This window comes from Sphaerodactylus townsendi, linkage group LG12, assembly GCF_021028975.2.
Source record: "Sphaerodactylus townsendi isolate TG3544 linkage group LG12, MPM_Stown_v2.3, whole genome shotgun sequence".
NCBI lineage: Eukaryota > Metazoa > Chordata > Lepidosauria > Squamata > Sphaerodactylidae > Sphaerodactylus > Sphaerodactylus townsendi.
This window is the reverse complement of record NC_059436.1, coordinates 37,792,637-37,809,403: the sequence shown is the minus strand read 5'-3', so window position 1 is coordinate 37,809,403 and position 16,767 is coordinate 37,792,637. Positions and strand designations below refer to the sequence as shown.

Below are 16,767 nucleotides of genomic sequence, written 5' to 3'. Positions count from 1 at the left end.
TCCCCTCCTCAGGGATGACCGCTGCTCCTTGGGAAGATGAGGTTATAAAAACACAGAATGTCAAAAACATGGGAATTCATCTTGTTTCGTTCGAAGGCCACTCAAGGCGAGGTGGAGGGGTTCTCGGGGGATCGGACCAAGGAGAGCTGAGAAAATTCAAACACATCTCTTTCCCAGCCGGGTTACGTCAAGCTTTGACAAAGCGAGAGTCTCCGGTGAGAACAGCCTTCTGCATTTCTGCCTGACAAAAGGAATCGATTCCTTTCTCTGGCCCAGAGGAAACAAAATTTTGGATTTCCAGTTCTCCAAAGGGCCACTTTGCTGTAGTTAATGAACGTACAACACAATCTTTATGCATGTTGTTCACCGCCCTGAGCCCTCCGGGGGAGGGCGGTATATAAGTTCAACCAATAAATGAATGAATGAATGAATGAACGAATGAACGAACGAATGAACGAACAAACAAACAAACAAACAAACAAATGACTTTACAGAGTATCAAGGAACTCCCATTCTGAGGGCCCTGTAGTGATTAGAATGTCCAGCCAGAGCTGAAAGATCCAGATTCAAATTATCACTTCATCATAAACCTCACTGGGTAACCTGGGGTCAGTTGCTGTCTCTCTGCCTACCTCGCAGGGAAGTTGTATGGATGAAGTGAGGGATGGAGGACCATTGTCACTATCCTGGACTCCTTGGAGGAAGGAATCGAAATGTGAGAGGTGGGGGGGGGGTGGTCCTATCTTTAGAGCGAAAAGTGTACGTATGTGGAACTGAGGAGAGATGACTCCTTGAATTAGCCTATACCTTAGCCTTGCAGCATTTCCTACAGCTGAACACACTTTTAAAAACATAAAGGAAGAGTTTTGATTTATATCCTGCTTTTCTCAGCCATAGCGAATTTCAAAGTGGCTTACAAATGCCTTCCCTTCCTCTCCCTCCAAAAGACACCTTGTGAAATAGGTGGGGCTGAGAGAGTTGAGAGACTAGCCAGGGATCTGCAACCTGCGGCTCTCCAGATGTTCATGGACTACAATCGGCCATGCTGGCAGGGGCTGATGGGATTTGTAGTCCATGAACATCTGGAGAGCCACAGGTTGCAGACCTCTGGACTAGCCCATGGTCACCCAGAAGGCTTCATGAGTAGAAATTGGGAAACAAATCCAGTTCACCAGCTGCTCAGTCAGTGAGCGGTGGTGGTTAAGACCAGGTGGATTCTAATCTGGAGAACCGGATTTGATTACCCACTTCTCCACATGAGTGGCAGAGTCTTATCTGGTGAAGCAGATTTGTTTCCCCACTCCAACATTCCTGCTGGGTGACCTTGGGCTAGTCACAGTTCTTCACAACTCTCTCAGCCCCACCCACTCACAAGGTGCCTGTTGGGGGGAGATGAAGGGAAAGGAGTTTGTAAGCCGCCTTGAGTGGAGGAGTGGAAAATCAAAGTCAGTTCTCCAGACTGGAGTTCATGTGTAGCTCCCAAAACCTGAAGAGCCCAGGCTAAGTTCGAGTATTACACGGTAAAAATATTCTAGGCACTATATTTTAATAACAAAGAGCTAAATGACACAAAATAGCTTATATGGTATAGATGCATTGTTACTGTACCACTTCAGCTTGAACGGTTAGAAGAATGGCTCTCCATGTGCAAAAGGAAGACCTTCTAAAAATCTAAAACAGGAAAAGTCATAGGCCTATTATGCATGTAGGGCTTAGCCCGCAGCTCTGTTGTTCGCAGTTCAACCTGGGGATTCTCCCGTTGTGAACCTTCTCCAGCCACCATTTCCCTTACCTACCACGAATGGAATCAAATCAAATAATTTTATTACGGCCACAAGGCCAGCAAACTTTACCTACCACTTATCTTGTTGCCAGCTGCTTTCTCTCTCTCTCTCTTTAAAAAAAAACACAGAAAAAAAAGAAACTCCTTCAGGTTACTCTGCTGACCAAGAGTGGGAGGGGCTGCTGTTGGGTGCATGGGGAAAAGTGGGGAAAGACTAGAAAGATCTTTGCTTTCTCAGCAATGAGAAACGAAACGTCACCCTGCTTGGAAGCCGCAGGGCTTCTCTGATTTGTGCCGCGGTGAGTTGGGGAGGGAGAGAATGAGCGCACAACCAAGAATCTGACCTGAAGGGAATGTATGCTCACTGTGGGGCAGACCACAAGTGCATAAAAAGCCACCATGGGCTTTTGTAATGTCCACCATGGGCTTCCTGATGTGTTGTCTTAAGAGTTAGTTCAACTCTGTTTAGGATCGCATAGTCAGGGTCAATTCACACGCTGCAATTCCTCGTGACATCTGCTAAGACTCTCCCCTATTAGGAAGAGTATTCTTAGGCACACAAAGGCTCAGTTCAGGGCAGGTCTGTGTATGGGGAGAAGGGGCTTAAACCTTCCTACCCTGCATCATTTTTCCTGATCTGAAACAGCTCTGGACAGCCCCTATTTGCCCTACTGGGGCAAATAATGAATACATAATGATGCTGCTGTGTAAGTCTCCCCAGTGGAGGACACAGCCTCTCCAATCAGATTAGGAAAATGTCGGGGGGGGGGGGAGTGTAAGCCCTTTTTCCAGGTATGCTGCAATTCCAATTCAAAATGTGCACACCTGGGAATTCAGTTCCCAATGGGGAACTCCAAGACCATGTTTGGCAGCCACAGGGACTTTATCGTGCGGGGGGAAAGGATTCAAACACACAAAGCATGAAGTGGTTTTAGTCCCAACCAAGTTTTTATCAGGCACTTTTTCCTGAACCTGTAGTTTGTTTTCCTCACTGCTGCTTCTAGGCATTCAGCCCCACAATTTCAGAAAAAGCCCAAGGCCGATGCCACATTAAAGGTAGATCGCACTTTGGGCCTGACTCTAAGTGTTTGTTTACTGCTGACCAGCTGAATGAACAATATTTGTCTTTTGGGCCCTTGAGTCAGTGAGGGTGCATGGTTCCTTCTCTCTTTCGTTCTAGCACGCAGCCACGTGGAGACACAGAGGGGCAGCTAAGCAGAGTCAAGGAGGAAATCCTGGAACCAAGGGAGGCTTCCTGTATGGCCAAGGCAGGGGGTGGGATCTTTTTCCTGCCATCAGGTTGCTATGCAATCCACAGAGAAGCTTTCGGGAGGAGGAGGAGGAGGAAGAAGAAGAAGAGGAGGAGGAGCAGCAGCAGCAGCAGTTCGGATTTATACCCCACCTTTCTGTCCTGTAGGGAGACTCAAGGGGGCTTACAAGCTCCTTTCCCTTCCTCTCCCCACAACAGACACCCTGTGAGGTAGGAGGGACTGAGAGAGTTCTGAATGACTGTGACTAGCCCAAGGTCACCCAGCAGGAAAGTAGGAGTGCAGGAACACATCTGGTTCACCAGGTAAGCCTCTGCCACTCAGGTGGAGGAGTGGGGAATCAAACCCAGTTCTCCAGATTAGAATCCACCTGCTCTTAACCACTACGCCATGCTGGCTGGAAACATAAGTCCAAGAAAGGGAACCAGGAAAATAAGAATTGGCTCTGGCAGAGACAGGGGCGAATCTAGGCAAACTGGAGCCCGGGGACAAAATCTGAGTTTGGTGCCCCCCCACCCCCACCCCAGGTATGGACGACCACCCTCCCCCACAACGACCAAACAATGATTTTTTGCACCAGCTCACAGAACACCTCCCACCAACTCAAAGCAGAAACAGCCACATGGCTTTTTCTCCCCACCAACTCTCTTCCCTAATTGTGTCCCTCACACCAACCCTATGAGGTAGGTTGTTAGCCTCAGAAAGAGCTCCAAGCCAGTGCAAGTGGGAATTAACTTTTAAGCATGTAAATCTCTCACAAGTCACCCCCATCTAAAGGTTTACCAAGCAAACATCAGCATCATCTCTGCAAATCACCTCCTACCCCAAACAAAACAGGCATGGCTCTCTCCCCATACTTCCCTAATTGTGTCCTCACACACCAACCCTGTGAGGTGGGCTGCTAGCCTGAGAAACAGCTCCAAGCCAGTTACAAGGGAATTAACTTTTAAACATGTAAAATCTCTCACAAGTCCACCCCCATCTGAAGGTTTACCAAGCAAACATCAGCATCATCTCTCACAAATCACCTCCTACCCCCAGCAAAACAGGCATGGCTCTCTCCCCCCCCACTTTCCTAATTGTGTCCTCACACCAACCCTGTGAAGGGTAGGCTGCTGGCCTGAGAAACAGCTCCAAGCCAGTTAAAGGGAATTAACTTTTTTTAGCATGTAAATCTCTCACAAGTCACTGCCCCCCCATCCTGAAGGTTTACCAAGCAAACTTATCAGCATCATCTCTCACAAATCACCTCCTACCCCCAGCAAAACAGGCATGGCTCTCTCCCCACCACTTTCCTAATTGTGTCCTCACACCAACCCTGTGAGGTAGGCTGCTAGCCTGAGAAACAGTTCCAAGCCAGTGCAAAGGGAATTAACTTTTAAGCATGTAAATCTCTCACAAGTCACCCCCATCTGAAGGTTTACCAAGCAAACGTCAGCATCATCTTCAGTCCTGCTCCTGGGAGCCCAGTGGGACTTCTCCGCCCCCCCCTGGACACTCCAGGCCACCCACATTGACAGAGTGGGCGGAGACCACGACATGAGCACGCTACTGGGGAGCAGTAGGCTGCTTCCCAGTGCCTGCTTCTGCTAGGGCTTGCTCAATCCCTAAGCTGTGTAGGAGGGGATGTTTCATGCCCCCCACGTGACCTCAATCGATGCGCCCGGGGACAAGGGGTACCCCATGTCCCTAGGCAGGAACGCCAGTGGGCAGAGAATCCCCCTACTCTAGCAGCCTTTAGACACAATGCATGAACCGAACTGGAAGGGGGTGGTGACACAGATAGGGCCCGTGCAATGGGGACATGGGACGAACAAGGACATTTTAGCAAAGCTCTGAGGCTTGGGAAAGGAGGATCCAGCCCAGGAGACACATCTGCTACTGTGATACGGTCTGTTTATGTCATTTCAGAAATTAAATAGACGTTTTTCTTTCAAGGCTTTGGGGATTATGTTACAGATTTGTTCCAGGTCTAGAGAAACGATGCCCGTGGAAGCCGGAGCCGCCTACTCCAAAGGAGGCATTAAAGGAGAGGGGAGCACAGGGTGTCGGGATAAACCCCAAAATAATCTGTTTTAGATTTCAGGAAGATACAGGCTCCGTTCACACAACACACAAAATTATGGTTTAACTTAACTCCACTAACTATTGTTAGTTAAGATTCTGGAAACCAGGATCTGAAATCATGGTCTGAAGTTGGCTGTTAAGTACAATTACGGCCCAATCCGGGATGGGGGTGGAGCAGTACAGTGGCAACCGGGGAAGCCACCACCCTGGTTCTGTCTTCAAACAGGCAAACGGTAGCCTGAGTGCTGGAGGAGGAGAAACTTCTTTCTCTCCTGAGAAAGCCCATAGACACAAATGACTTGGGTGGCGTAAGTCTGTGGTACTGAAGGGGGGTGGTTCCCCGTTCAAAACTCCTCTGGGCGTCAACTAAAGTCAGCTCTGTCCCCGGGAATGTGCCCCTCCATGTTGGTGCGGCCTCCTGCAGTGCAGAAGTAACAGTGTGTGTTTGTGTGTGTGTGGAGGGGAAACCTCCAGGTTCTGACACCATAGAGCCACGTGGCTCCTATGCGCTGGCCTAAGTGCCTCTAGGCCAGTGATGGCGAACCTTTTAGGGACCAAGTGCCAGGGGCAGAGCAAGGGAAAACTGCGTCCGGGGCACATGTGCGCCCTGCGCCTCTGCCACACACCTTTCTGCCCCCGCCCTGCCCTGGAACGCCCCAAAACACCCGTCCAGTCATTACCCCCCCCCCCCCCCCCCCCCCCCCCCCCCCCCTGGAACGCCATCGCCATGCGCCCCGCTGGTGCATCGCTACCAGTCTGCGTTCACGCACTTCTATGGCACTCATTGCGCCACTGCCGAAGTGCTCCAAACGTCCAAGTGGCGCCCATGCCCACAAAGAGGGCTTGGAGTGCCACCTCTGGTCCCAGTGCCATAGGTTCGCCACCACTGTGATGTGCCACTTCCCTCTTTGGATTGCAGCCTGAATCTCGATTGCAGCTTTGTGTGAGGCAGCAACGTAGACATCTTGGTTTGTTCCCTGTGGATTCCCATGAACTCCCTAGCTGGTCACTCCTGGCCAAAGGCAATGAAATCAACATGTTGAGGCTCACCCACATTTGACCCACGGCCTGTGAGTCAAATACCAATTTCATAAGCAAACCATAATTTAAAAAAATAAATAAACCATGGTTCCACGGGTTGTCGGAGCCTAGCCACAGTGGAAACAGGATCACGTTAATTTGCTCTCTAGTCTGTGCTATGGGAATAATAGTCCTGACACTATTGCAGTGCTGTTGAACTGACATGTTAATTTTATGCCAAGCACTTTAAATAATTCTGTTATTATGTGTAAATGCTGCAGCCTTCTCTGAGCACTGGGGAATAGGTTTTGTGGATTTTAAATCAGTTATATTGTTATATGTTGTAACTGTTTTTAAGTTTATTGATACTTCATGATTTTTATCTTATGTTGTAACCCATTCTGAAAACTTCAGGTGTAGTGCGGGCTAAAAATGCAAATAATAAACAAACAAATCACTTGGACGGGTTAAGTAAAAACAAGTAGATTTTCAAAAATGGGGGGTGGGGGGTGGCACATTTCTGTTGTGGAGCATCTTTCCCAATGACTTTGTAAAAGCCGAAACCTGAGAATGAAGCCTGACTTTTGGTACGCTGTTCTCTCACCATTTCAGAATGCAAGATGGGAAGAATCACATATCTGGACACCGAACTACCCTCGCACATGGAAAGCCAGTACCTCAAGAAAACCAGGACACTTCTCCTGATGTACTAACTTTCCGTATACTGAGAGACATCCTTCTGGGGGAGCATCTGAATGTGCAGTTTCTCCATCTAAATGTTCTCGCCTGCTTGCCCCTGATTTGTTAAACTCTGCTTTGGGAAGAAAACAAAGAGGTGCACAGATGTTTGGACTCAGTTTTGCAATCTTGAGAAAACAATACCTGTGGTCTTTCAAGCACAAAATATCTGGTTAAAACAAACTTTTATTTAACAAATTATATTAAGAATACAGACTAGATCCTCACACACAAAAACTTCCCTTTGCAAAAGACAAGGAAGGCCATCTAGAAATAAATATGAAATGATATTATTATTCATGAACAAGTTAATCCACTTCCAGCGCAAATAAAATGCATAGCATCTTTAAAAAATAAAAATAGAAACACATACTCACACACGGTTACTCACAACACAACCAAAGATACCCCCACTGTGTAACACAACGTTTTGCTTTGTGCCTGTCAGAGCTCAAAATGGATGCTTTTATCAAGGCATTTCACATTACAGAGTCCAGAAACAGGCTCTTTTCTCCTCTGGTCACTCCACACCCTTTTAAAAACAAACAAACAAACCAAACATGTTTTAAGGGGAAAGAGGCACAACATGGATCATGAGTGGAAGGTACCTTCTGGCGCGCTCTCTCTCTCTCTCAACCTACAACTTTGTAGACCATTTGAAAAATGACACATTTATTCCACAGGACTGGTCCACTTTGAACTGGTTCCATGAAACATGAGTGGTCATGAAATCTCCAGGTATGAATTAGGCTGGACACATGGAAACAACCGGCAGCTGTTCACCAGTTTCAGCCAGTGCCTTTTCCATCTACCAAAATTTCAAAGACAGCCGCATCTGTGCCCACCGTCCGCCTGATTCACACTTGTGTTTGCCTGTGCGATCATGCAGTCAAGGCTGATCGCGTGCAGGAAACTTAACTGCATGAATCTGTCTCCCCCTCATGGCAGTGACTGGGATAACACATGGAAATACACGAAGCACGAGAAGAGCATGCCCTGGGAAGACATAATTGGCCAAAGTTAGCATGCTTGCACACCAAAAATTAGACCACGTGCAACAGTTAAATGAGGTACTGTACACATAGGCTGCATGCTCTGTCCAAATAAAGTGGAAAACATTCATTGGTTCTGATGAGGCACAAAGCGCTTCAGGCACGCTATCCCAGCAACCACCAAAAGGGGGAGAGCAGATGTTCGGAACTTGCGCATTTCTTAGCAACCACCAATGGAGAAGGGAGAGAACACGCAGGCCTTAGTGTGCTTCAAATCTGCCATGACAAGGGGGAGTGAGACATCATGGGGCTGCTGCACAGGTCACTGCAGAGACCAGCCTATCTTCAGGTGAAATTGAGTTACCTGCTCTGGCAGACCCCAGGACAGCAATCTTCCCAGGTTTGCTAGCAAAGGGACAAAACAGTGGAACAGTAGAAGACACTACGCAGAACAGAAGACCTCCTACATTCAAGAAATCGCCCACTATGAGGTCCTTTTCAACGTCTCTACCAAACACTTTAGATTTTTTAAAAAATCAAGACGATGAGCAAATGTTAAATGTAGAACCATCCAACTAACTAGAAAAGATGCAGTCGTCACACTAAGAGGCATGCTTGCATAGCTCTAATCTAAAGGCTTGCCAGTACTGTATCAGTGCCTCTGAATATCCAGGACCCAAGAGCAAGGAACTGGTATCTGTTGGCCCTGCCTGTCTAAGCAAGTGGTAGAGAAACAGTATGCCAAACACCTTTGTGTGCGCACTTGTGTAAGAATCCAGACAACATAGCAGTACAGATCCAAATGTTAAAACCTGGAGAGCTGCTAGCATAGGTGTCAAACTCGTGACCCTCCAGATGTTATGGACTACAGTTCCCATCATCCCCTGCCAGCATGATTGGAACTGTAGTCCATAACATCTGGAGGGTCGTGAGTTTGACACCTGTGTGCTAGGGGAACATGCCCTTGAAATCTGTGAGAACTTGATGGACCACATTTTGGATGACACCTCTTCCCGCAACCATACAAAAACCCCCTCAACTGCATTTCTGGAATATATCTGTAGAAAACAACGACACTTGTTAACTACTCGAATACAAATTAACACTTCCCCCCCCCCTCTACTAACTGCTGATGGCCCCACACATCTCTACCAAATACTGCCAATACATTTCGGTGCCTCAGGAAAGAATATGAGAATATATATATATATGTCAGCAATGAATAGGGTGGAACAGGAATGGAGACTTGGAAGGCGTTGGCGTTGTAGGGGCATGCTGCATTTTTCCGAGTTTGATTTCAGACCTGAAACAGAAGTGCTGAAAAATGCAAGCCCATCTTGTCATACCTGATCTGATAACCTAGAAACCAGTTCTACAGATGGCACACATCCTGCCAGAGCAGATGATGAACTATCCCAACTGGTTTGTAGGGCCAGAGGTTCTGTGCATGAATATCCAGGTGTTATCTGAGCTGCCAAGGACATGCCCTGTGAGTGAAATACCAGTTGCTCTGATTTTGCCCCTTGTCCATGATGGCAACATAATCTTCCCAGAAGGCAGGCCTTGCTAAAAATGCCGTCCTGAACCAGGGAGAGAGAAGGTGCCGTTGCTAAGAACAATACAGAATGGGACCCTCTCTCCTGAGCCAAGTTACCTGCTAAACTCTGAAAGAAGTATCAAAGGAGCAGGAGAATGATCGCCAAACGGCCCACATTAAGAGCAACATGTCCATGACAATTACTTGCATTTTAACACAATTAGACAGTAAGTATTTACATGTTCCACATTCAAAACGTTCCCCTTTTGTTTCTTGCTCATAGCCCACCCCCCAAACCCCCACATCTGCCATAATGCAGTGCTTGTTCTCTGGCAGGGACTCACGAAGCAGCAAAGATCCACAAACTTTCCAAAATAACGTTTCAGTAACGGATTTTGCCATGATGTACACTGGGGCTCCAAGGAGAATGGCTGGAGATGCCCACTATATGCATGCTGGAGGCTGAAGCTTCATTGTTTCTGGGCTGGCCAAGCGATGCCGGCCTTGTTAAAAAACGAAGTTTGAGGTCCTTCCAAGAAGGCTTCCGGAGGCACACGTGGTGGTCGCTCTCTTTTCAAGCAGCCAATGAGAGGGTCAAAGAGGAAAGAGGCAACCGAAGTAATCAAAACATTCTACTGGGCATTTTGTCTGTTGCCATGTTCAAGTAGTTTTGGGTGCAGGAATGAAGTCCAGGTCAGGAAGTTGTTAATTCTGCGAGAACATCGCAGAATACCTCCATGCAAATGTTTTGGCTGATTGCTCGTAGTTGAATGAAAGAGGCTGTGGGAAAATTAGGGAAAATTCGGCTTGGAAAATTCGGCTGGGAGACCTCTCGAATGGAGGATAGAGCAAGGTCAACTCCAGGTTTCATGAGCCAGAAGGAAGTCCAGGCTATGAAAGGGCTCGAGGCTGTTCCAATCATGAACAGCCAGTTGTGCGATTTTCACCACTGAGAAGGCAAACAATTGGCTTTTCTCCCCCTTCATAAGCCAGTACTGAACGAAACAACCACAGGTTAGTAGAGGAACACTGGCCCATTGAACCGAGGAGTTTGCGGTCTCTTTACAAACTGGAGGAAACCTCATTTACTGAGACACAGATGCAAGTTTAGGGCAGAGGACGTGTCATTGTTCTGGAGACCAATTTACCCACGTGGGTTCTAGAGACTGAACCGAGTTCCAATTCTGATATCCCTCCCAGGACCATCCACTTCCAAGTAACTGCAGATCATAGTTCAAAGTGAAGAGCCAGATGTCCATTCCTTCTATAGAAAGATGCCCTGATGGGATTGCAGTTATTGGGGGGGGGGGACGTAAGAGAGGATGGACAGAAGCACCCACCGAAGTCTGTGTTAATTGTTATGATGTGGGAGGAATTCCAGAGGAGGATGGAAGATCCAGGTAGCTGATGAAAAGGGTTAACCAGTCCAAATCTCCAAAACAACAACAGGTACAAAAAACCCCAAACAAAGATTAAGATACCCCAGTCAGTCATACTGTACAAAAATGGTGATTCATTAGAAAAAAAAACCCCTTTGTTGGAAACACTCTTCAGTAACACTGCTTGTAAGGATTGTGGGGAAGGGAGGGGAAAAGGTGGGCTGGGGAGTCAGTCCCCCCCCCCCACTTCAGTAGTACATGTGATTCCCTTCCGAGGAATTGAGGATTTCAGGACTGCGGTAGCTGCTGACATCTAGTGGGGCTCGGGGGAAGCCGGGCTGCAGCACTCTGCTCCGTCCTGAAGCTGTAGTCATACTGAGGGAAACAAAAAGCAAGAGAAAGAAACAGTCAGATGGGATTCCAGGAAAATGACCTGTCAAAATAGCAAAAAGGACAACAAAGTAGCCCAGGAACACGTGAGCTACTGTTTTTAGCAGACCTCTTTCCAGTTGGAAGTAATTTTTAGATATATTATAAGGGGTTCTTGCCCAATCAAAGACATTTCAAGCACTTAACCTAGCAGCTTTTGTGGATCAATGGAATCTGCATGGTCATAGGAGAACATTTCTGAACAAGGAAATCTTCCTTTGTTTTCAGAGTTCTCATGCGTATGTCTTAACACAGGCCACCTCGGAAAAGTCATTCTGCAGGAGAGACATCGGGGATTGCTGATTCTATTATGGTCCTTGCAACCTGTTGTTAAGTTCTTGTAAACATAAACTCTCTCTCTCTCTCTCTCTCTCTCTCTCTCTCTCTCTCTCTTTCTCTGCTGCCTAATTCACTTGAGACAACTTTTAGTGGTCTGTTTTTGGTCAGTGAATGTCAATATTTCATGCATTCCGTCCCACACCAGCGTGACCAAGAAATGGAATTTCAATCTGGGTGGGGCAAACCAAAAAGTGGAGCCATGCAGGTTTGCTTCTCGAGTGATGACGGTCTCATGGGCAGGGGTAGCCAACATCTCTCACCCCAGCTGTATCATAATGCCCTGTTTCACAGTCCCACAATTTTTTAAAATTATTTCATTCATTCATTCATTCATTCATTCATTCATTCATTCATTCATTCATTCATTCATAATCAGACTTATGTACCGCCCTTTCCTATTGCAAGCTCAGGGCAGCTCACCGAAAATCCAGTTAAACCCCGGTTACATTTTCAACACTTTATAGTGTCTTATAATTCCACTCTGGTTATGGGAATAATAAGACAAAAAGGGAAAGGGAAGAGAAATAGGGAGGCCAGTGCTGTTGGAGAGTGGCACGGCTGTGCTCAACTTTAGGCCTGGCAGAATAGCTCCCTGGCAGAATAGCTTTAGGCCTGGCAGAATAGCTCTTGCAGACCCATCTTTACACTGACATACTGCCTTTTCCCCATCATGGACGGCAAGGCACTGTACATCAGGCTCCCAAACTGCCTCCCATCCAGATACTGACCGGACTTAGATCAGCTTAGATGTGACTAAGTGCTTTCCACCTATCCCCTGGGCCAGAAGTATTCACAAGGAAATAGCAGCCATTCATTCTTGAATAACCAATCCAAAATGATGTGTTTCCAGCACTGACTTGTGTAACTGCACCGGATTACATGCTTCTTGGACTTCTCAGGTTTTCCCCGCAACTGTGAGCTCCTCTGGGCAACCACTTGTATTGCTCTGGAAATCACCAGGTACAATGATGGAATGCTAAGTAATGGCCCCAATGCATCACAGCAGGCACTCTGAGAGGGAGGGGGACAGGGGAACGACAGGCTATCTGCGACCCCCAGGGAGGATGATCCAGCCCATTCCTCCTTCCAGCTCCAGCTATACTCTGTCTCAGCAAAAGAAAAACAAAAACAAAACTGCACCTTCCTTCACCACATGCTGGACCGTCTTTGTTTTAGAACGCTCCATATGGGTCCTACCCAAACTGTAACTTCCAACTGGAGCATTCTAAAACAAAGGCGGTCCAGCATGTGGTGAATGATGTCACCGTTTGGTTTTTTCTTTTGCTGAGATAGAGTTTAGTCAGGACGAAACTAGAGAAAGGCATCAGCTCCATAGTCAAGACGACCTGCACTAAATAAAGCGCATATGGTAATACTGCCACCTTGTGGCATAATTGCCACAATACACTAAAACGAAAGACAAATCTTCCACTGAGCGTTACAGTTCATTGGTCAGCTGTTGGAGATTTGGGGTTTTTTTTTTTCACAAGAACTGAGCAAGTTGCCTTCCTTTTCTCAGATCAAAGCACCATCCTAGTCTGAGCTGCCTTCTCCGGCAGAAAATCCTAATAAAGAAACAAAGCATTGCTACAGCACTGCTGAGTGTTCACTAAGCTTGCTAAATCCTCGTAAGGGTTGCTACCATCACCCTCCAAGTTCCAGATCGAGGGCTAAGCTGGCATGTTCTTGCAACTGCTCCTTTGGGTGTTGAGCGACTGCTCTGCTGTTATCAATTCCGAGCAGAAAAGAACATTTCTCACATCAAAAAGAATGCTTATTGTCGAAGGTTTTCAAAGCCAGAATCAACTGGCTGTTGTGGGTCCCGCAGGCTGTGTGGTCGTGATCTGGTAGTTTTAGTTTCTAATGTTTTGCCTACATGTGTGGCTGGCATCTGCAAAGGCCTGTCATGGTAAAATATGTTGCCAGGATGCTTAAGCATTTTCAACAGGGCCCTTCTGCCCAATAATTATTAAAGAAATAAGATTTTTATGCTCCCTCCAAAAAGCGTTCAAGGTGGCACCAGCTGGGTCACCACATTTTATCCTCACCAACAACCTCTGAGATAGATCTGGCTTAGATAAATGGCTTTAAGTCAACCCTGGGGCTTTCCCCACTGACAGAGTTGAACTGGTTTCTACCTAGGTTCGCTGCAGTGAATCCCCACTGCCACAGAGCTCAACATTGTTTTGTCTCAGATCCCCCCCCCCCAGAACTGTGACATCCTTGTCACAGTTATGAACTACACTTTTCTGCTGCAACAAGGTCGATACCGCTTCAAAGCTTCGAAGTGGGGAAGCATCAAAACGACACCTCATCCGTTCAACCAATCACGAGTCGCTTTTGTGGCATGCGCAGAACGGGAGAGTCGTAGTGGGCAGAAAGCGCATGTAACTGTAAACTATAAAAACTGTAAAAAAAAAAGAACGCTCCCGTTTCCAGCCATAACACAAGCGCCAATCACGATCGAGGAGCGAAACAGGCACCAAGATGATCCCGCCCACTTAGCTCGGTTCCAGGGGGCCAACTCCGTTGCTGTGGGGACAGCCTGGAATCGCCCTCCACTGAAGGGAACCGAGTCGACCTTAACTCCCTTCTGTAGTGGGGAAAGCCCCCCTGAGAGCTTTTTGCAGCTGAATGGGGATCTGAACTCTGATCTTCTTGGTCAAAAGTTTAACAATCTTTCCAGGGCCAGAGAGTTGGTGTTGTGGGAGCTACCTATCCTATTTTTATCCTGTGCTTCTTCCAAGGATCTCAGAGTGATACATGGTGTCCTTTCTTCCCTGTTTTAGCCTCATAACAATCCTTTCAGGTTAGGCAGAGGGAACAGCTAGTCTAAGATCAGCCAGCAGACTGAAACTGATAACTGTGCAATTCCCCCCTTCCCTCTGTCTAATTCCAATACTAGGGTGGCAGGAAGGAGTCTCTCTGTGAATTGCAGCTGAGAAATGAGGTGTGTCATAATTATGGGAGGTTTCTGAAGTCTGAATGAGTCTCTCCAATGCCCCCCATAGTTAACACACACACACAAACGCACATACATACTGTGGTTGCGTTCCCTGAGCTGCTGAGGTGGGCAGGTACGCCACAGAACAGGGAAGGATGACAAGACTGCGGAGAGAAGAGAAGATATATATATCCCCCCTTTCTCTCCTATAGGAGAGCTTACAAATTCCCTTTCCCCCTCACAACAAACACCCTGTGAGGTAGGTGTGGCTGAGAGAGCTCTGAAGAACTGTGACTAGCCCAAGGTCACCCAGCTGGCATGTGTTAGTGGGCACAGGCTAATCTAGTTCACCAGATAAGCCTCCACAGCTCAAGTGGCAGAGCGGGGAGTCAAACCTGGTTCTCTAGATTAGAGTGCACCTGCTCTTAACCACTACACCACATTGGAATGAGTTGAGATGCCCACGACGCACATCACACACAAAACTGCCTTACCCTCAAACAGAGCTTTGGTCCATCAAAGTCAGTATTGTCTGCTCAGACTGGCAGCTTCTCTCCAGGGTCCCAGGTGGAGGCTGCTGACATTACCAGCAGCCTGGCCCTTTTAACTCGTGATGGTGCTCTAACACTGAGCTGCAGCTTTACACCTGAAGGGTAACCACGGGCCAGTCACATACTCTGCCTAACTCACTCACAAGAATAAAATGGGGGAGCAGACAGGAAAGGAGCTCCTTGGAGGGAAACGGGATCAAAATGTGGAGATCGATTTAACCATTCCTGCTGGCCCTCCCACCAGTCAATCGCTCAACACAATCACCCATTCCTGCTGGCCCTCCCACTGGTCAATCACCCATGACCTCTTCTAGCCATTGGTGCTCATTTGTCAACAAGGTGCCGAGACAAACATGCCAAACAGGAAGTCCCCACTTCAAACCTTGCTTCTGCTATGAATTTGCAAAGTGGTAACCTGTCCCCTTCCACATCAGCCCTACCAATGACAAAATGAGGCTAATCATACTGACTCGCCTGACAGAGTTGTTTTACAGTTTACTGAAGCAGAGTGCTTTGAATACTTGGAAGGTAAGGAGTAAACACTGACATTATTGGACTGGGGTTGGATTGGGCCAAATGCACTGACCTTCTGAGCCACAAGCAGCAAGGGCAGAGGTTCAAGAGCCTGAAGAAATACACCACTTGTCTTGGGGGAAGGTTTTGTCTGAACACGGATGGGAAACAGTACATGGACACCCCTTTCTGCACGTTGCGGCTCGTGACAGCCACAGGGATGGCACAAGAGCAAAGGGCAGCAGGAGAAGGACAGCGACGTGACCGTTGGTTAGGTCTCAATCCTTGAATCAATAAATGGACTCTGGACTGTTGATCGGTAGTGTTTATTGGAAAGGCAACGAAGTGCTCAGCTTGCAAGAAGCCAGTTCTGCCAGACGTGGCTTTTGCAACCTCCTCTATCCAGAAAGGACACCCCCCCTCCCATTTCCCCAAAGAATGTGAAAAGGAGTTACATCGGAGCCTAAGCACCGCAAGACCAGCGACAGAGAAAAAGCCACCTGGCCTCCTACCCCCACAGAACAGCAGAAACATCCTGTTTCCCATGGGGGCAGAGTGTGTTAGGGGTAAGCCCAGTTATCTACCAAGTGTGGGAAACCATAACGGCAGTGGTAACATATAGCAGGCAAAGTACATATATCTAAAAGCAGTTACTTTGACAGGAATGCATCTCAATCACCCAGATACAATCACTGTCTATATATTATGCAGCCATGGCATGGAGTTAGGAACGCATCTCAATCTAGGTGCCATCCCTTACACTATTCATGGCAGGAGAGAAAAGGCACCAGAGTACTACAAGAGCCACAAGGTGTAGCCACATACAAGCAACCTGCAAAGGTGCCACATGCCTTGATAGCACCTCTGACTCCTGTCTCCAAGGTCTTAGGAAGCTCCTGTTCTGATCAGAGCTTAGTCATTGACCAGCAAGCCCTCATTATCCTGACCAAAAACGGGTGAGGAAGAGGAAGAGAGGAATGAATACGAGGAACTGCTGCAGGACACACACGTTCAGCACAACTTCCAGCAGAAGGGAGCAGTTCTGGCGCCGTCCAAACATTTTGCACACTGCAAGACTTTTGCTTAGCAGAACGTGCGCAGATCCATGTGGACATGGCACCACGTACAAAAGGGGCACTTGTGTTTTGTTCTGTGAAAAGCTCACAACTGGCTGATAGAAAATGACTGCCCCCCCCCCCCCCTTTGC

General features: G+C 47.5%; 1 protein-coding gene and 1 long non-coding RNA gene across 5 annotated transcripts in view; one reads left to right on the top strand and one right to left on the bottom strand.

Annotated features, from left to right (window-relative positions):
* Positions 1–6,982, top strand: part of LOC125441815 — a 30,588-nt gene extending 23,606 nt beyond the window's left edge. Inside the window, exon 2 of the long non-coding RNA XR_007245910.1 lies at positions 6,751–6,982. This is a non-coding gene — a long non-coding RNA (uncharacterized LOC125441815). The remainder of the gene's footprint in view (positions 1–6,750) is intronic.
* A 62-nt stretch (positions 6,983–7,044) lies between these two features.
* MVB12B (multivesicular body subunit 12B) overlaps positions 7,045–16,767 on the bottom strand; it is a 124,664-nt gene continuing 114,941 nt past the window's right edge. For all 4 annotated transcript variants that reach the window (XM_048512732.1, XM_048512733.1, XM_048512731.1 and 1 more), the window contains exon 10: positions 7,045–11,159. In XM_048512732.1, coding sequence (XP_048368689.1) covers positions 11,073–11,159 — 87 coding nt within the window. In that variant the 3' untranslated portion in view covers positions 7,045–11,072. The remainder of the gene's footprint in view (positions 11,160–16,767) is intronic.